This window comes from Eutrigla gurnardus (assembly GCF_963514095.1).
Source record: "Eutrigla gurnardus genome assembly, chromosome: 19".
Classification (NCBI taxonomy): Eukaryota; Metazoa; Chordata; class Actinopteri; order Perciformes; family Triglidae; genus Eutrigla; species Eutrigla gurnardus.
The window spans coordinates 3,645,762-3,667,190 of NC_139930.1; the positions used below are offsets into that span (position 1 = coordinate 3,645,762).

General features: G+C 44.3%; 1 protein-coding gene across 1 annotated transcript; it reads left to right on the forward strand.

Moving 5' to 3' along the window:
- Positions 1–1,619: 1,619 nt before the first annotated feature.
- Positions 1,620–21,025, forward strand: LOC311030320 (stromelysin-3-like). The gene is made up of 8 exons (XM_084035991.1): positions 1,620–1,747; positions 8,979–9,253; positions 16,102–16,245; positions 16,968–17,101; positions 17,224–17,438; positions 18,261–18,465; positions 20,500–20,757; positions 20,870–21,025. Exons 1-8 carry the CDS (start codon positions 1,634–1,636, stop codon positions 20,983–20,985), a joined length of 1,461 nt encoding a protein of 486 aa, XP_083892117.1. The 5' UTR covers positions 1,620–1,633; the 3' UTR covers positions 20,986–21,025.
- The last annotated feature ends 404 nt before the right edge of the window (positions 21,026–21,429 follow it).

Sequence of the window (21,429 nt, forward strand, 5' to 3'; positions counted from 1 at the left end):
GTTGCATGAGTGAAGGTGTAAGGAATGTTTAGGTTAGGAGGAAGATGAGAAGAGGCCTAGAAATTAAGCTTACCTGAGGACCTGAGACATTAATTAGTGATGTCTCTCTTTGTGTGTGCGTTAAACACCAGCCATAGGTAGTTAAGCCCATATAAGCAAATAACTAAGTATCATTTTGCCACCGACATGGCTGAGCAAAACATGATCTTATAAGTACAAAATATAGCTTTAGGATGGAGCGCCTGGCAACCTCTCTCTACCATTGGAGAGGAAGAGGATTTACTAAGGTGACAGGATGTCTTAGTACTTCTTCCACCACTGTATGTTACCTTTGGATTTCTTTCACTCGCCCGTCTTCAGATAGATTTCATGTCATGATCAGTTGAGTTGAGTAGTTGCGTTCACTGTTGTTGTTTCGGAGCCACGCCACGCCATGACGTAACGTAACACACGGAGGTTTGTAAAATCAAACCAAACGGTACCTACAATCACAATGACGATGTAGCCTGGTTGGTATTATAAACCACCAGACTACATCACTTCTCACCGCTCCCTCTCTTTTGGAAAATACAAAAGTAGATTTGTTTCCCTTTTTTTGGTGCGTGTGAGTCACTCAGAGTTGATCGTCACAGAGTTGATTCAGAGACTTGGATTTGTTATATTTGGGGCTACACTGAAACATTCGGAGCCTAAGTCCCGGTAAATCTGTCTCGTCATGTCAGTCGAAGAGTGAACCGTGAAGTACTGGTACTGCGTCGGCTACCAGGAAAGCCCACTTTGAGAACTGAATGGATTTACATCTACTAGGTGGCCTACTGTAATTGAAGTCCCAGTGAAACTGAAACCAGGGCTTCTGTACTGTAAACATTCCCCACTGAAACAGAGGACTGTGGTTCCACACAAACACCTCCCTTGTTGCTAAAAGTTTCAGTTTGCTTGATGGTCATCATGAAATTATTGGTTGAAATTGCTCCATCCTACTTCAGTACATGTCATTTTGTTTTACAGGAAGGATATGTATATATATATGACTGGATTTTAATCAAAAATTCTAAGAATTTAAAGTATTTTTTGGCATATATTATTAAAGCTGAATCAGCGTTTTAAGAGTCTCTATCTGATGCATTGTGATGTGTTTCTGAGTGAAATAGGACAGGAGGCGGGACATAAAGTTGGGAGGAATTAAATTTGATGGTTGAAAAGATGATCTCACAACCAAACTCTGATCTTTGATGGTTGTTATGATTTTATTGGTTGGTTCTAGCTGATATTGTACATGTCATAGTTTGTTTTACAGGAAAAAAGTGATCGGATTTTTATATAAAAATAGATTTTCATATATTGTTAAATCGGTGAACAATGTCACTTAGTGACCTGGACATAAAAGGGTAACAAATTCATTTTTCATTTCATCATCAACATTAAGTCAAATATTGAGGAAGTCTACATTATACTTACATTTCATTCCAGTGGTGCAGACTGCTGTTTACTGCAACTCATGAGTCGCCTTTGGAGTGAAAGGGGTTAAATGACGTGTGCTGAAGTCGAGCTCGTAACAAGTGTGATTTGAAGAGGACAAAGAAATCCTCCTCCAGCTCAGCTCTCACTCTGACTGGATTCCCCGTGTGACAAGATGAGGCGGACTGGAACTGTGGTGTTCTGTGGCATCTTGCCTTTGCAGCTCTTCCTCTGCGTTCATTGTGTTCCGGTACACGAGCGGCCCGTCAGCAGGTCCAAGCAGCTCCAGGTGAGTCCAACACAGACTTGGAGGTGGAGAGGGAACTGGGTGCATGGAGCAGGGTGGGAAACCAGAGGATGCTGTGTGATGGAGGCTAAGACAAAGAATGAGTGAATGTTTTTCATGTCAGTAAAGCACACAGTTGTATTCAAAGAGGTCCAAACTGCGGCAGGGTTCCTGCCAGGCAGCATGCCAGCTCTTAGCTCCAACACATGTGACTGCTTTTGTTCTTTGACACTTGAGCTGCTGGCAACTCAACTATCATGATTAACCTGGAAAACTCATAATCAACTCATCTGTGGATGAGTGTGGATGAGAAAGGACTTTTTCTTTTGCAATCAAACTTTCCTTTTGTTGCCGCATTATGAATTGTAGTGCAAAAACATGCATTTCCATGGACTACTACTGTTGATACTATTGCTTCTGTTAATACCACCACTACTGTTAATGCTACTACTACTACCATACTACCAACACCAAATGCAGTTGGAACCAAAAGGCCTGGGCTGCACGAGATTTCTGCCTAAAAGCCTATTAAGGCAGTTTTTTCTCGCCACTGTCGCTGTAACGCTTGCCCCTGGGTGATGTTGGGACATTGAAATTGTGTTGACTCTTAAAATTTTGAGCGTATTCTAGTCCTGCTCAATGTGTTAAGTGTCCTGAGATGACTTCTGTTGTGATTTGACATTATAAATAAAATTGAATTGAATTGAATTTCAAACCTGGTGCTGCTTGATGGATACCTGTCAACAGCTGGAGAGAGAGAGAGAGAGAGAGAGAGAGAGAGAGAGAGAGAGAGAGAGAGAGAGAGAGAGAGAGAGAGAGAGAGGGAGAGGGAGAGGGGAGAGGGAGTCAGATTAAGCAGGTAGAGGCAAGTCGTCTGGTGGTAAAAAGCTCTGCTTGTTTGCTGACTCGGGGGGAAAGAGAGACCACAGCAGAGAGCTACTTAGACTGAGTCAGGTAAACAGATGCCCTGCAGCCACCGAGGTATTGTTTGTGCATCATCTGCAGAAAACTACCAGCCCAGCTGGGGTTCTGAACAGTGAAGGTCCTTAAAGCTGAATTCTCCCTGCTGGCCACCAGGGGGTGACTCCTCTATGATTGTATAGAAGACTATGAGAAAATTACCCTGGTGCTAAGCTTCGGAAGCCGCTGTGGTGCGGCAGCAAAATAGTTCACCCAACGGTGAAGCCTGTCTATACTTAGCTCACTGGACTCATTCAAAACAGACCATTTGCTAGCTGTTTGTAGCTCTAAACCAATATCAGGAAGCCTGTGTGAAGTGGAACGGATCGGTACGTCGGTCAAGTCAATGTCACTGGAGCATGCCGCTGCCAGAGTTGCTAGTTCTGAGGTTGCTGCTTTTGTTTCTCAGTAGGCACGTTTCCAGTCACGCATGTGCATGCATTTGCCTCGCATAACCAGGCATTCTGGGATAAAAACGTCAGAAATGCTGGTGATAACTTCCCTTTGCGACATGTCACATGGCTTTAAAAACTCATAGGATCTCCAGGGTACCTCCCGGCATGCTTTTCTGTGCAGATGGTCTCAAATAAGTGCGGACATAAGACACTCCCCTCAAAGTTGCCCTAGTTGGTTAGAATTACCACGTGAGAAAATTCCTCACCTTTGCTCCTCAGCCTCCATCAACAAGGGGAGTTCCAATGCCTCGAATTCGTCTGCCACGAAGAAAGCCAGCGCCACTGGGCAGGCCATATTCTTTGTGCAAAGTCCGTGAAGTGCACCTGTGTCCGACTTGACATGGTGGGAACCTGACGTGTTTATGACGAGTTCCGGCGGATCCTCTCAAGTCTTGTGCATGCATAGGCGCAAATGCATGCGATAGGCTGCGTTTCGGATCGCATGCATTTGCGCCCTTATCATGCTACTGAAGAGGTTTGGTGCTATTTTGAGCAATATTAGTGGTTAAAATATGCCGTTGTGGATGCGTTAGGCTCATCGCCCCAATCTAATCAGTGTTAGCGCTATGGGGCTGTTAGCGTCTTTCGAGGCTTTCTCGATACATGGGCAAATGCGCATATCATTTGTTTTCATGAACGGCCGAGGTGTGCAGCACTTTAAATGTTGCCCTCGCAAAGAATTGTGGGTCGGCGTAATCTCCTTTCCTTTGGTATAGCAAGGTCCATTGCATCCTATGCTAAAGGAGCTCTGAAAGGAAGCATTGGAGCTCCTTTCCTTTGCATTTAGAGAATTTGAACGGCTCTTATCATGGCGGTTTACTTCCGGGTCACTTCTTCAGTTAGAAACCTTCCCAAGCAAAATAGACTATTCAAATGCACCCCGGGTGTTGATTCCGAGCCTTCACTTCCTGTTATTTAGACTAAAGTCAAACAGACCAGAAAACAGGGAGTGCTTTAGGGGCGGGGCTACCTGCTGATTGACTACTATCACTACCAATGCAGACTTTTACACTTAGCTGTAAAGTTGACCTTGAATTATGAAGCTAACTTTGTTAGCAGCTTCACACCAGAATCCAGAAGGATGCAGATCCAGTAAGGTTGCTGGTCGGGGTGCCGAGGAGACTGATGTTTTGTTGCCTAAACATAACCAGGTACTTTTGTTGTCTCAACATAACTATACTTTTGTGGCACGTTTTAATCACGCATTTCAAACTTTAAAAAAAATGAGACGTTCACTCTGGAAAAAAAGCTGTTTGTGCAGTTAAGTTGTGTGGGAAGGAAACGTAGTAGGAGACGTTCAGGATATAAAGCCGATACTCAAATATCTGCATGACAATGGGGCTGATCTGATCAATTCAATTGTATGTCTATATACATACACTGGGATTTAAATTCCTGTTTAAGTTTTGAACATTGAAGTTCATTATAAATTCTTAAAATGTTTAATATGGTTTTATTTTAATTAATATTGTAGTTGTTGGTGTACAACGTATTATTTGACTAATACATTCTAGGTCAGTAAGTTAAGACATGCATACAGCTTATGCATGGGACTGAAAACATCCAAGAAATAAATCTATGACAGGGGTTGTTAACTGAAGAGGTTTAGTGAGAGATGTTTACAGTTTGGTCTTCTCCGTTTTTCTAATTGCAAGTGGTAAAGTGAGTCATTCCCAGTGCAGCAGCCAGACAGCCGAGCGACTGAACCGGGGCTTTCCAGACATCTGCTCACTGTGTGATGCAGCTTTCAGAATACATTTGTCTGTGTTGGTGTGTGGAGCACATTTCTTTCATGTGTGAACACGTGCATGTTCATACCTGCATGTCCACATTGTGGTTTCATGTTTGTAACAGATGTAAGTGATGCCACCTTCAGATATTAGATCAAATAACAATGCTCCCCTATCATGGCTCACCACTGAAGCTCAGGCTCGTCAGTTTGGATGAGATACAACCGCAGTGTCCTGTGATGACACGTAGCTCCATCTCCAAGATACCATACACAAAGCTTTGTTTCAACAGTGTATGACTGTTTCTACTTTCTGCCTTAGTTCTATCACTCATCATGAGCTGCCTGTCAGCTCAGTGAGCCTGTGGCCTCAGTCTGGTTGAAGGAGTTTAAACCTCCACAATCAGTCCAGTATGTTGTACTGCTAATCTTAAAAACTGGCATGAGCTTATAGCCAATCAATTGTTTCATTCATCTTTCAAGGAAAAATGCCACAGATTCACTCTCATCTGGGATATTTTGCTGCTTTTCTTTGCCATAGATAACTGAATATTTTTGGGTTTAGGTAGATAAATAGCAGTAAGGGATATTCCGGTTCAAATCATTGTAACAGGATGGTCAGCCATTTTTATGTGTACCGTTGCCATAGCGACCGTTGTAGAGCATATAGCTACCTAACTAGCAGACAGCTGGCTTGTTAGCTTGCTAGCTAATTCGGCCATTCTTTAATGCTACACTGGTCACAGGAAATGAGGCGAATGTTTTTTGTCAAACATTGTAGCACGTTAAAAAAATAACTATGACCTCACGTTGTGTCAATCATGTTTGCACACAGACTCCATAACTTTTCTACATTTTTTGCATCAGTCAAAAAGAGTGTTTACTAGCTAACTAGCCAGACATCCGTCTCCAGAGCTGTGTCTCTCTTCCTGGTGAGCTGTGACATCACTTTACAGCCACTTTTCTTTTGTGTACTCAAGGTGCACCACATTCATTATTCTATTTCTATGATTTCTGACTGTTACTTAAACAAGCAAAAAGTATGTATATTTTTCACTATCATCTCACATTTTCTAGACTAAAGGCTGGAGGAAATAATAATAATGAACAATATCGAATGAGGTTTGGTTTCAGGTTTTATGTCCCTGCTGACATCAAACTTACTTTTTTTTTGCTCCAGAGCCACCGATGACATAACAAGTGGAAACAGTTGTATAAGCCAATGCAGCTGGGAGAAGTGGTACTAACCCTGAATAGGTATACGAGTAAAGAATCCATATACATTATGTGTATGGATAAATCCATATATGTTATCAGACGTAAACTGTATACTGACTGCTGTGGGATAACACTTGTCATTTTAAAGGTGGGCTATTAATTACTGATCTGAAAGCATAAATCATTCGTCTCCACTCCTGACAGCATAATGAATGGCTGGATTTGGCTCTGATGGCACGCCTAAATTCATTCCAGAGACGCTGTTGTTTTCGAGACTGACTCGGGACCAGTGAGGCTTTTGGTTGTCAAGTATTTGAAAAGATTTCAAGCCATAATCCTTTAGCATTAAAACAGATAGATCTGCACAACAAATAACTGCTGTTTTAAGGATTTATTTGCATTAACGTTTGCCACAAGGATTAAATCATAATCCATCTATTTAAGATGACAACTCTGAATTTTTGGAAAGTCTGAGGAAGACCCTCATGCTGTGCATCACCAACAGTGGAGCTAAACAGTTCACGTCAGCTGCAGAACTCACTCCAGACAACACAACTCTTCACACACGTCTCCAACAGGCTCAGTGCAGCCAAACACTGAACCATCGTCATGGAGACACACACACTGTCACTCAGAACACACTGAGAGGAAAAACACTACCATCAAACGGCAATACACAAGTCAATATTTTCTTTAAAGAAAAGAGTGAAATTCTTTCACATGGAAATGTTTGTTTTATAACATTCCATTATTGTAAAAATATATTTTACAATAAAAACTGTTATAAAACTGTATATATCTGTGTACATATTCTATAATTGCAATATAGAAATTACTTCCTGTAATGTTTTAATTTACTGTAAGGATGCAACTTGCATGGTCTAGAAGTGTGACCCTTATTTCATCGGAGGTTACAGCTCTCTATCTTCTTCTAGGTCTTCCTCCACCAACCTGTCTCCCTGCAACTCTTCTCCTTCCAGCAACCTGTCTCCCTGCCACTCTTCTCCCTCCACCAACCTGTCTCCTTGCCACTCTTCTCGGGCACAAGATGGAAGTTATTGTACTTGGGCCAAATCTCCTCTGAAACTCGCTGTCTAAAGATATAGCTACTATTGATGGGATTGCCGTTGCCCCAAATACTACTGTAAAAAACCTTGGAGTCATCTTTGACCAGGACCGGTCCTTTAACTCACATATTAAACAAACTACAAGGACAGCCTACTGTCACCTGCGTAACATTACTAAAATCAGACCTTTGCTGTCTCGAAAAGGCAGACTAGCTTCACAAGAAAAAGAGCATATCATTAGGTTAGTGAGGTTGTGGTGTAGATGCATTCATTAATACCAAAATATGAAACCGAGTATGACATGACTTGACAAAAAAGATGAAGTAGTGATTGCACTCAACTTCAGCCATCAGGAATAAAAAGTTTAATATTAAATTAATACTTCACCGGTGTAAACATGAACATGTATTGAAAGTGGGTCATATATGTAGTCGAAATGTAAAATTAACTTCAAATTGGCCGAGAAAAAGCAGACAGTGACTTTTTGGCACATGTATAAAGATGGAAGACAACAACTCCCACAATGCACAGCTCCGCAGGTCACTCCCACTGATCTGTCCCCCGTCCCCAGCCCCCAGTTTGCACCCACACTGCTCCGAGACCAATCCGCCAGAATGCCACTATACGTCATTCCGTCATAATACGACACACGCATGGCTTTATGTTGTTTACCAGCACGGCGCGACCAGTGGCAGCACAAAAGAGACATTGATATTAAAAAGACTAATAAAACAGATTTATACAAAAAAAAAAAGTTGGTTAACTTTTCAACTAAAGGTACTGAATTCTCATCCACCTCAAGGTGTAACTGTAAGTCTTTGTAGCTTGAGCACTTGGCGTGGAAGTAAGTATGCACACAGACTATTCTCAGTGGACACAGTGGTTTATTTTACCTGGAAAAAACAAGAAAAACTGAGGGAGGCAACGAGGGCAAAAAACAGCATTCAAAAGGAAACAGGAAAATTAAAACAAAGCAAAACACGTACTACAAACCAAAACCAAAAGGACACAGGAAGGCTGGACACAGGAATACAAGTACAATACCAAGGAACCAGGGTAGTGCAACATGACAGGGTTACCTTATGTACCTCTGTTCTCCATTTTGCCAAACAAACAGAGTGCACTGCAGTTTCTTCCTTATACACTTTGGTTCTCTGTGCATATGTGGGTCCCACCTCGTCATCTTGGGGAAACCATGCTTTTTCTTGCCATTCCTTGGTTATCTTTCTTATTTTTTTCTTCTTTCTTTCTGTTTTATACATCAACATGCAGCACTCTCTCCAAGGTCACTGGGTATTTTGGGATGGGAGCGTCATCTCACACGCACATGCTTTTTATTTCTCTGGGGAAAGGGGTCTGGGCATCCCTATCTCTCATAGTTTAATTCTGACCTGCACCCAATCTACTGTCTGCTGCAAGTCTAAAACTGTCATAACCTTTTCACAAAAGCAGTTTCCTCAGGCTTCTACCCACATGGGTTGGGTGGAGGAACTATGACCTTGTTTGGGATAGTGTTACACAGCGTCAGACAGCATTAAGAGCATTTGAACAATTATCTCTGCTATCCACCTCTTCGATTCTGCTATCCTCCCTCTCCTCCTCTTTGGACACCCTCTGTCCCTGCCATTCCAGACCAGCGCAATCCCCCTACACAGCAGAGAAAGGACATTGTTGAAGCTGATGATATACACGATGGTATCATCAGCATAATATTGACATTGCAGTGCTCATTTGGAAAATAAACATGTCTTATTATTTATCACAGGCAATAAAGGCCCTGCTTCTGACTGTGCCTTTGTTCGAAGGTATGGCCTCACAGCAGCAGTCCTGTTGGTCTGAAGAAGAGGGGAAAACAGGAACAGGACTTACTAAAAAAAGAGTACCCTTTGAAGTCTGTACTGGCATCCAGAAACGACACCGAGTTCTGGAAGCGTCCTCGTTGTGGAGTCCCAGACTATCCCACCTTAATGCAGGTTGACCTGTTGTACTATAACCTGAAGGGAGGCCTGAGCAGACAGCAGCGCAGGAAGCGGTTTGCACTGTTTGGAGGGCGCTGGCAGAAGACGGACCTCACTTACAAGTAGGAAATACAAATATTCTGCTTCTAAGTACATTGGTTTGTTCAATTGTTTACTGCTGCTTTTGTCATAGTATTTTAATCCTGAATGTTTTTTATGTTGTGCTGGATGTAAAAAGACTCAAGCAGAGATGGCTGGTCCATAGAAAGGCAATTAACGCCCCTTCTGGTGTTCCCTAGCTAGCTGGCTAGCAGGAAGAGAAAGAAGGAGAGAGACCTGTTGTTAGTGTGATTACATTACATCCTGGTACCAAACACACAGAGAGACCTGTTAGAGTGAGTAATGTTACATCCTGGTACCCAACATACAGAGACCTCCTGGAGGTTGTGATACTGAGCCGGAACACCGGTGAGGTCAATAGGCCTGGACGGAGGTGGTGTATGTGAGACGGTGGCTGGAATAGCTGAGTGAAGACAGTGAGAGTGACAAAAAGGGCTCCAGTTGGTTATGGCAGAGGACGACCAGTCGATGTGGGGATTGTGTAGGATCAACCAGGGGAGACCTAACACTAGGGGGGTGGTAGGTGAGGAAATAATAAAAAAGGAGATGGATTCACGGTGGTTACCGGAGAGGAGCAGTGACAGGGGAACAGTGGGGTGAGTGACGCGCCCTAGCAGCCTCCCGTCGAGGGCCACTACGTCCTTAGCTGAAGGTAAGTGTTCTGAGGGAAGGTTAAACTGGGAGACAAGGCCAGAGACAATAAAATTGTCATCAGCACCAGAATCCACGAAGACTTGCAGAGAGACTGAAACTTGACACCAAGACACAGTACCTTTGAGCTGGAGGCGACGAGGTGAGGAAGAGGGGACGGAGGTATAGCTCACCAGTGCCCCTCCTGTGGCTGGTGAGCCGGATCTTTTGGCAGGTTCGGACAAAGGGCGAGATGGCCGGCCTGGCCACAGTAACTGCACAGCCCAAGACATCGTCGTTGAAGGCGTTCGACCTGGGAGAGTCTCGTCCTACCCAGCTGCATGGGTTCCTCGGCGCTGGAGGGCGATGGCACCGTGGATGAATAGCCAACGGGGGCTGGTGGGTCAGGAAGAGGAGGAGAAGGTGCAGGTGGCCGGACAGACCAGGAACGAGAGGGAGGATAAGGGGAACTAGGTCTGGCTGCTCTTTCCCTGCGTCTCTCACGGAGGCGGTTGTCCAAGCGAGTGGCTAGGGATATTAGCTCGTCTAGAGAAGATGTTTCGTCCCTAGCCGCTAGCTCATCCTTAATCTCCTCACTCAAACCCCTGCGAAAAGCCCCCTGCAGAGCTATCTCATCTCACCCACTCTCAGCTGAAAATTGATCGAGTAATGGGAGACTTTGCTGGAACCCTGCTGTAAGGTAAGGAGCCAGCTACTGGCCTCCCTGCCCTTTAAAGGGTGATCGAAAATTTTCCTCATCTCAGCTGTAAATATAGGGAAAGAATTACACAGTTGGGAGTTGCTGACTGAAACAGCCAAAGCCCAGACGGAAGCCTTATCTGATAACAGACTCATAACGAACGCAACTTTAGCTCTATCAGTAGCGTAGGTTAAGGTTTGCTGATCGAATACTAAGGAGCACTGGTGAAAAAACTGGCTACAGGTCCCTAAAACTCCTGAGTACCTGGCGGGCTTGAGGGCCTCCTCGTGTTTCCCCATAAGGACTCCTTGGCTCACCAGAGCTCGTCGGAGCGCTGATGTCTCTGCCGGGTCCATCTTGGCCAGATAATTCTGTTACGACTTAAGATGGGTTGGACCCGGAAGCAGAGAAGAGTAGGCGCCTTTAGGACCAGAACAAAGTTTATTTTACAAAAAGGTGTTTCCAAAAACAAATGATAAGAGGCCGGCACGGCAGCGGGGTAACTCCGGGGCGAACGAAAATACACAGGCGCAGAGGCGAACAACTCAGGATCCCAGGAGACGAGGCAGCAGGGAAAACAGAACTGAAAAGATAAGAGAAAAAGGTGCGTATCAAAATTCACGATAGGACAGTACAGATATTGACTGAGTGCGTACTAAGTAGTCAGCTCTACCGACGAGACGGAATTATCTAGCACCGGAGTAGTGTGTGGACCAGAGGCTTTATGGAAGGTGGTGATGAGATGAGTGAATGCAGGTGTGCCTCGTCAGCCCCTCCTGCCCCGCCCTGCAGAGGGGTAAAAAGGAGGCGGAGAAAACAGAGCAGCAAAAACTGATACTGATAATATATTATAAGGTTTTATTATAAGGTTTTATTACTCCTCCCTGAGCTGTATTTGATTTCAAAATCAAAAGATGCAAGCTGGGCTTCCCAACGCTGTTCAATGGCACCAAGTTTAGCTGAGGACACTTGATTTAGCAGATTATTGTCAAGACAATACACTTATAACCAAGCAGATACTCCCGGATTTTTTTTGTCATAGCCCACTTCATGGAGCTGTAGTTGACCATGTTGTGCTCAGTGGGCCTCAGACCTCTGCTGGCATAAGCTATGGGCCTCATCTTACCAACCTGCTCTTGGGACAGAACAGCTCCCAGACCACCATAGTTTGCATCCACCTCCAGGATGAAAGGGAGGGAAAAGCCGGCATAGGCAAGCACAGGGGAAGAGACACGCTTAGTTTTAAGTGGCTTAAAGCTCTGATGACACTCCTCAGACCAGTTTTCAGCAACCACACATTCACATTTTAAGCTCCTCTTAGGATGGGTGCCCCCCACGTCAGGCACAAGAGGGACGAACAATTTGGCGAAACCCTCAACAAGATGGCAGTAGTAGCTTGCAAATCCAAGGAAGGACCACAACTCTGAGATGATAGCAGGGGGCTGCCAATTGACCACAAGTGGAGACACCCTGGTCAGAAATCACAAGCCCCATGCAGTGCACTTCCTGCTGGAAGAAGGCACACTCTCTCAGCTTCACGTTTGGATGTTATCGCTGAAAATGCCTCAGCAACCTCTCCAAATGTTGCTTGATGGTGGAAGAGAAGTTGGGAGCATGGCAAAGTCCAAAGGACAGGCGATTCCGCTCAAAAACGCCAAAGGGAGTGCAGAATGGGTTTTTGGGCCAGTCGGCCTCAGCAACCTCATTGCACCCAAGATCCATGATTGAAAACCATGGGTTGAAAACCAGCGGGCATTTGTCAGTCAATCCAGGGATTCCTCAATGCGTGGCAGATGGAACGCATCTTTCCTGGTCTTCATATTCAATTGCCTAGTCAAAACACATGCGGAGACCGCTGTCTTTCTTTGTGCTTCACAGAATGGGGGAAGCATTAGGGCTGCTGCTTTCCCTAATTACCTGACCCTCTAGCAGTTGATTGATATGATCCTTGGCCAGCTCATATTGGGACGGTGGAATATGCCTGTAGCGTTGCCTCAAAGGAACATCGTCCAAGAGAGGGATGTCATGGGCCATCAGGTTGGTGCAGCCCAGGTCCCCATCATGAGCAGAAAAGCAGCAGGTAAGGATGGCACCCCAGTGACTCCCACTGGTAAGTCAAACACGCTGACCCCATTTTAGGTGCCCATAACGGTATGGGGATAGAGGAACACATCAGTGGAACCCACATTCACATATGGGATGTAGGCAGTACCAGTTCCACCTGCACCAATGCAGGCGAAGGAAGCAGCCCGGCAGGGAGGCCAGAGTCCAAAAGCTGGAACAACACAATGTGGCATGTGCATGTGGCAGCGACAAACTTCGTCATGCTACAAAGTTTTCTGCCGGTCATCAGAGTGCTCTCGCTCTGACTTTAGCAATCGCTATCGTTTGCAGAGATTTCTCCGGCAGCGCCACCATGATGGCGCCTGCAGCTGGATGTACGGCGGTCAGAACCAGCGCCTGCTAGTGCTTTTTTCAGGCGCACTCTGGCCCACCATGGGCATCGCCACCATATATTGAGGGGGGCGCCAGCAATACGGGCGGACTGGCCATCGGTCAGATTTCAATTTCAGATGTCGGATACAATAGGCTGCACGGTGGTGTAGTGGGTAGCACTGTCGCCTCACAGCGAGAGGGTCCCGGGTTCAATGATAGCTGGGATCGGCTCCAGCCCCCCGCGACCCTAAATACAGGATAAGCGGTAGAAAATGGATGGATGGATGTCGGATACAATCATGGACGTATTAAAGCCGGTGACGGCACGGCCCTCCGCCATAACACTGCCATTTAATGCATCCGCAGACAGCGTTAAACAGCGGAGCTCTGGCCCGGCAGTAAGACTCGGCCAGTTCAATACTGTCAATTAGAGGGGGCGATGTGAACGGCCCCTCCCAACTTGGACTGTTCCACTTTTTCTTCAATCTGATTGGCTCAGCCTGACCCTCGGCTGGGTCACTTACTTCCCTTTGAAGTACAGAGAAAATGATAAAATGTTGAAAAAAAAGAAAAAAGTGGTGGAAATGACACAACTCTGAGGCCAGATACTGGTCTCAGAGTTGGTTGGTTGGTTATTTAAACTGTGTACATCGCAGCAGGGCAGTGTGGGTAAACCCAGCAGCACACACACAGTTTACCGTGTGTTTATTGTGTGGAGAGTCCCCTAATGATGTCAGTAGTGTTTGCTAGGGGTAAAGAGGTTCATGTTACATCCTGTCTGTCATGTCTGAGTTTGTCCACACTGCTGAACAATAAGAAAGAGACCATTGTCTCAGCATATCACAAGATTAACACTATGACTGCCGTGTATGCATACATACTCACTTTGTTCATTTTTAGTACGGTATGTTGCATGATGTTTCAGTGCACCTTTCTATATCTGCAGCAAACTGGTGTGAGACCAATGATTACCATTTGTTGATGATTCTTCCTGTGCATTATGAGATATGATAAGATAATCCTTTATTTATCACATGACAGGGACATTTACAGTGTTAAGAGGATAGAGCAACAACAAGAAGGACACTACACAGACATTAATCGGTAACAGCAAAGATAAATATCTTAGCAGGAACAAAACTAATTATGAAAAATATAACTGTGGACAGACTGAGTGGTGGAGTTCAAAATGAAAAGGAAGATGAAATAGGATATATGCATGGTGATATTGCACAGAATAGCGATATTACAAAGTGGTTTACATTGATAATGTTATTACACATTATGGTGCAAAATAACAGTCTTATTTGTTGGTTTGACTTCTGCAAAATGGTAACCATTCAGAGCAACTATATAGGTTGAGACAACTAAACTACATATTAGGTTGAGACAATTAAACTTCATAGTTAGGTTGAGATAATTAAACTACATATTAGGTTGAGACAACTAAACTACATAGTTAGGTTGAGATGACTAAACTACATAGTTAGGTTGAGACGACCAAACTGCATAGTTAGGTTGAGATAACAAAGCGACAGTTAGGTTGAGACGATTAAACTACATAGTTTGATTTAGGGAACTACTTGATCACCAAAGAAAAGATTCCAGCATTCACTGCACTTCCCATAAATCCTATTAATAAAACATTGCACACATACATTTGACAGCTTTGGACTTGTTAGGGCCCGAGCACCGACAACATCGGGACCAGCACGGCCCTATTGTATTTTGTATGTGTTACTCTTTCACAAGTTCAACGTGGTTAACGGAGGCCTCGGCATTAAAAAAAACTTGCAACTCAAAATTGGTGCACATGCGGCCTTCATATTCGGCCACAAAAAGTGGCTTGCTAACGCAACCTAGTGCCATCCAGGCCCAGCCTCGCCACACCGTAACTCTGATTGACATGAAATTTTGCACACGTGCAGATGAGTGTCCTCAAAAACAATTAGCATAACTACATAACCTTTGGGCCAATCATCACAAATCTAATCACCTATGTTGACATTGCTACAGGAAACATAGTGAGTAAGTTGTATCAAAATCGACCAATCTGGGGTGCTAAAATAAATTACCAAAAATTGGCATTTTTTGCCACTTCTGGCCAATTTCAGGGGTTGTGCTTTATCGATTTTGGACTACACCGTTCATCTGATTAATACCAAAGTTGGTTATCTGGTTCTAAAGGCCATCAAAAGCTGCCCAGAATAACAAAGGGTGTTGCCAGGGCCATTTTAAACCTTCGCCAAAAACATCAAATCTGTTATAACTTCTTCTCTGATCTGCTCCAAAGTTTTCATAGTTGATAAGAGTCCCACCCTGACCTCGTCTGCACTGCAAAATTGACTCACAGTCAGAGCGCCACCTAGTGGCGACAAGAAATGTCACTGATTTTGTGGCTTTTTCTGAGTAAAAGCCCCCACTTTAGGTTGGGCGTGCATGCATGACATATACAAAAAGCCTCTTGGACCCACTGCCTAAAGTCAACAGGAAGTCGGCAAAAAATGTTTTGAACCACCTGCTTAGTTCAGTAATTCCTCTCATTTCAGCCTGCAAAGAGGACAAACAGGGGGGGGAAGGGAGCTGTCAGAGAGCTGTCAGGGAGGCATGGAGATGGACGTGACCCCGTCACTGTAAAATGCAGTTCCAATATGGTTTACATCAGATCAACAGTCATGAAACTTTCCACACCTGCTAATGACTTTATACATTGTCTGATCTGCTCCACACTTCAGATGCACCTCAGAGAGATGTCAGAGAGATAGATGGGTTTGAATGTTAATCACTTGTGTCTTAGCTTAAGCCACAAGGAGGCGGCCGCAGCACAGATAGGCGGCTGCAACACTGCTAGGCAACCACAGGTACCCCACGACCGCATATGAGGGAGGGCCCGTCTCATCACTGCTTGCAGTTTTAATTAGGGATTGTATTTGATGGTTGTCACTATCAGGTCATTGCATCATGTCACATTTTGGTTCAGTCATTCGATGTTTATAATTAAAAAGGATCCAAATACATTTTTTCATAAATGCTCTCTAATATAGCACGTTATTGTGTGTGTGTGTGTGTGTGTGTGTCCAACAGGATCGTGCGTTTCCCCTGGCAGATGAGTGAGGGTAAAGTGCGTCATGTTTTCCAGGAGGCGTTCGGCGTGTGGAGTGCAGTGACTCCTCTGACATTCAGAGAGGTCACTACTGACAAAGCTGACATCATCATTGACTTCAGCAGGTAAGAAAAAGACACAACACACACAATCCCAATCATAATATTATTAATCTCTTCATAAGAGATAGAAGAAAGAGCAAAGGCACCATGACATGGTAGACTTCACAGAATAAACGTATAAAAAAAAAAAAAGTTTTGTTGAGCCAAGGATTATACAGTATGTCCAAGGCATCATAGCGTCAAATGTAAAATGCTCAGTGGATTTCACCAAGCTTTCACCAAGCTTCACCACTGGATCTAGCAAGGCACACATCAGAATAAACTATTTAGCTGTGATTAAATAAACAGGAATGATTTAGTACTTGTTTGGCAGGTTGTTTAAATAGCATGACTCCAGCTACACGTTTATCAACTCAGATTCGTCCAGTTGATAGTTTGAGTCAAAGGATGGAGAAACACTGTTGGCTTCTGCTCATAGCTCTGGGTTGCAGCATTGTAGAAGTTCTTAGGGACTGTTTGTTATTTATTTTAAGCCCCCCCCCCAGACTAAAAACTGTTGGGTGACCCACCTCGCAACAAAGGATATTAAGACATAACCCCCCCCCCCCCCCCCATCTTTCCTCTGGTGGTCCATTCCATAAATACCGAACGGTCCTTTACACAGGAGGCAAATAGTGCAATTTAAATAATTTTTCTTTTAGATTCTCCCACCAGGATTTCCAACATACTTAGCATACAGAACTACTTTTGAAGGTGTGATATTACAGATGAGATTGCTTGTGTAGGTATTGGCATGGGGACAGCTTACCATTCGATGGTCCTGGAGGAATCCTCGCCCATGCCTTCTTCCCCAGGACACACCGAGAGGGCGAGGTCCATTTTGACTATGACGAGAACTGGACAGTGGGTAACGGTGTGGGTGAGTATATTTGAAATACTGGGGAGCTTGTTTCTTTGTTCAAGACCCTAGTTTCATTCATGTTCCTCATTGGTTCCACTTGAGATTCAACAACTGTGTTGCATGTCCCTGTCCCTGTTTAGGCACTGATCTCTTACAGGTTGCAGCTCATGAGTTCGGCCATGTCCTTGGCCTGCAGCACTCCCTGGAGCCCGATGCTGTGATGTGTCCTTTCTACAGTGACTCCTACCCTCTGCAGCTCAGCGAGGATGACAAGAGGGGCATCCAGTATCTGTATGGTCCCCCTCTGCCTTCACCGCCCGACATGACGGAGACCAATGAGATTGACATTGGAATGGTGAGACACGTGGGAATGGTGGTTTGGCCCATCGGGATAATAGACGTTACCCACTTATCTGACCTCGGTTTGGCCTTGGCAGTCATCAAAGGAAGTGGCTCACGTAGGCTTCGAATGACACATCCTCTGAAGGATACAGCCTCTGAATTGGGACACATGTATTCAATTAAATTCAAAGAACATTATTTGTCCCGGGGGGTAAGTAAGGGCACACAGAGTAGCTGTACAAGAATAACTGTATAAGAATAAAATGGCAACACAAAAGAAAACAGAATTAGTGCTAATCTTCAGTGCAAATAAGCCATGAGCAGCAGCATGATAAAGCGCGTGTTAATAGTGAGGTCTGTGTCCATCATGAGGTAGCACTAGGGAATGTCAGGACTCTCTCCATGAAGGAGTAGAAGATGATGAGGATGTTCTTGTTGATTTTACAACAGGATATATAGAGACATGACCTGTCTCATTTTTCTGACCTTGATATTTTGACCTCTGTATTTCTTTGGTTAGTTGGTTAACATACTGTTCTGGTTCTGTGGTTTTATTTAATGTATCTTTTTATTTAACATATGTTTTCATTTTTTCACATTCCAGTGTCTGAGCATTAAAAGTCTATTGCTCTTTTAAAGGGTGTACTTGCATTATTATACTATATTATCATTATATCAATTGCATAAACTGGTCTTATAATGTAATTACTTCTGGGGAAATATATCGACCTATAAAAGTATGAGGCCTAATGGACCTCAAAGCTACATGCTCTGTATTTCATCTTGTATTGAATCTGCAGACACAAACATCTGCTGTTTATGTCGTTGTGCTCAGCCGGATGCCTGCAGAACAAACTTTGATGCCGTGTCCATGATCAGGGGAGAGCTGTTCTTCTTCAAGTCCCGATATGTTTGGCGTATCCGTGGTGGGCAGCTACAAGCTGGCTATCCAGCCTTGGCTTCGCGCCACTGGAGAGGCATCCCGGACCACATCGACGCTGCATATGAAGACAAGTCTGGCAACATCTGGTTCTTCCAAGGTTGGTCGTAATACACAAGCAAGAACATGTATGTGTGCTCACTGCTGAAAAGGTTGAAATACAACAAATACAGTTGATAGACTCATAGTTCACACAGCATTTGAAATGCATTTGCCTTTTCTATTTAACAAGAGGTGAAAATTGAGCTGGAAATGTCTTGAATACATCAGTTGAAGTCTTGGAGTAGAATATGTATGAGTGGTGTCAGCTGTGGGACTTAGCAGAGCTGAAGAAGTGTATTTTAAGAGTTTAAAGAGACAGTGTGTAGGAATTACTCGCATCTAGTGGTATTTTTGTATTGTATTTTGCATTCAAACAAATAGTGCTCTCTAGCGCATTGCTTTGTTGCAACTACGGTAGCCGTTATGTACCAAGAAGCTCTGACATGTCGTCCAACACCACTTCACCAGTATTCTTTCAGGTGATGAGGTTGATATTTCAAACGTGTGTTAGCATGTAGATGTAATTACTCCTCCAGCAAGATAGCGATTTATGCCTTTTTTTTATTGGTTTATGTCATAGCCTGTAGCATCAGCTAACAACTAGACCCACAACATACACAAACAAATGTTACTAAAGTGCTCTTATTGCTCTACAACACTGACTTTAAAAGGCCAGAGGTCGTGTCCGGGACGTCCACCACAGGTAGATAACATACATCGGTAAAAGTCGCTCTCCGGGGGCTCCAGGGGGGACAGCAGGACGTGGACACACCGTTGTCCGGGATGGCTGCATCACGGGCGGATAAAACACTCTGTTAAAGTCTCTGTCCGCCCCTGGGGAGAGCCGGTCCAGAAGCGCCTCTCAATGATGTAATCTCCTTTCATTCACGCTGGCTCTGAACAAAATAGTTTTCAAAATGGCGGAACAACATGGAAGCCTCCTTAGGACTTACCCCTCCAATGTAAATACAGATAAGAAATGATTCACTTGCAAGGTTAAATCAGATTATTGGCAGAGATAATTATACAGTTATGAGGACATGAATGAAGATATTGATTTTAGCCAAGAAATAACTTAAAATGTTACACACTGTCCCTTAATTACTGAAAGTAGTTCAACAATAAGAAATTAAAGCAGTGAGGTGGAAGTGGAGCAGCAGTTAGTTTAAAGGTGTAATGTGTAATAAATCTGTTCTGGGTTTGTACCTCACGGTTGAATGGACTTATTGGAAGTCCAGCCATTATCAACCGCTTATCCTGATCAGGGTGGCGACATTAGGTGAAGGCAGGTTCACCTGGACAGGTAACCAGACTATCACAGGGCCGACACATAGATACAAAACCACTCACATTCATATTATGACATTTAGAGTCCCCACGAACCCATGGTCGGTCGGAAGCAAAACAAATTAGGGGCTAAGTCAGCTAGTTAGCTAGCAAGAGGAGCTAACGGCTGTGTTGTGCTGGTGACCTCCGGGTCCTGATTCGCCCGCTTCGTCTTACCATTAGTTTGTGGGAGGTAACCTGAAGACAGGCAGGAAGACGCCCCCAACGCCTGGCAAAAGGCCTTCCATAATTTGGAGGAAAACGGTGGACCTCCGTCCGAGACAATGTCTTGTGGAATGCCTTGCAATCTCAAAACATGCTGGATGAGCAGAGTTGCAGTCTGGAGAGCAGAAATAAATTTAGGCAGGGGAACGGAGTCTACAGCCTTGGAAAACCTGTCAACAACAGTTAAAATGGTTGTGTTAGCTTCTGATGGACGTGGGAATGGGACCTTGGAATCATGCCCACACTGAAGAACTACAGATCTGGCACAGGGAGACACCAACAGCCGGTCCGGGGCACCTTTTGGGAGCTGGAAGATTCTCCCCTGTCCAACCACATTTGAGGGATCATTAATAATAGAATGCTGTTGCTCCCTAAACAATGACAAGGCTCAGTTGGAGACCGAAACATATGGACGCCAGACTCTTGTTGACCTCGAAATGGCCATCAATGATTATCATGTGTCAGTTTGAGGATTTACAACTGACTTATTTTTGAAAAGATCAAAATTGTGGTTTTTATTTATATTTTCTGACCATGACAGGTGACAACTACTGGGTGTTTGATGCTGAGAGGAAGATTACAGGACCAGATTCGGTGCGGCAGCTGGGTCTTCCTGTTGCAGATATCCAAGCAGCTTTGAAGTGGGAAGAGGACCACTTCGAGAAAGTCTACATCTTTAAGTCTGCCTCTTACTGGCCCTTCAATCCTCAGAAGAATCGAGTCGATGATGTCCATCCTCACAGCATAATCACATGGGGAGTGCCTGGCCATATGGATGCAGCCTTTCGGGACCGATATGGTGAGGATTGAGATTAGAGAAAGGCTACAATGTAACTTCACATTGGTTTTCTTTGCCTCTGGCCTAATGACAGGTCCTCAGTTGACTGTTGCCTTCTCTCGCCCTCTGACAGGCTATGCCAATTTCCTGAGTGGCCTGCAATATTGGAAGTTTGACCCTGTGGCTTTGAAGGTACTAGAAGGCTATCCCCGCAGCGTCGGCATGGATTTCTTTGGCTGTTCTGTCTAAATAAGTCCATACACATACAACTGCTAAACTTGTGAAGGGCAATGGATGGATTTTTTAGCTTTTTTCAGATGACTCAAAACCCATATAAATACCTTCAACTCTTGCCAACGTCACTGCCAGCTGCAACTACATTTTTTAACAAGGCATTTAAAAAATACTTTGGATACACTTTACAATAAAGGACACACAATTTTGACCAGGGAACAAAGAAGGAACTCACTGCTAGGGAACTACTAGTAAATGAGTATTGACAAAGCATTAATGGTGCAGTTGGACTTGAGACCGCTCCATCCTTCTACAGTCTGGAAGCTGGTGTTGGTCTGAAGGGGGCTCTAGTCATTCTGCTCCTGTCTATCTGATACAGCCTTTTCTGTTGTTGTTGGAGATTCCCCATCTTCTTCCTCAAGACTCAGGCCCAATGGCCCCCCTCATGGACTTTGATGC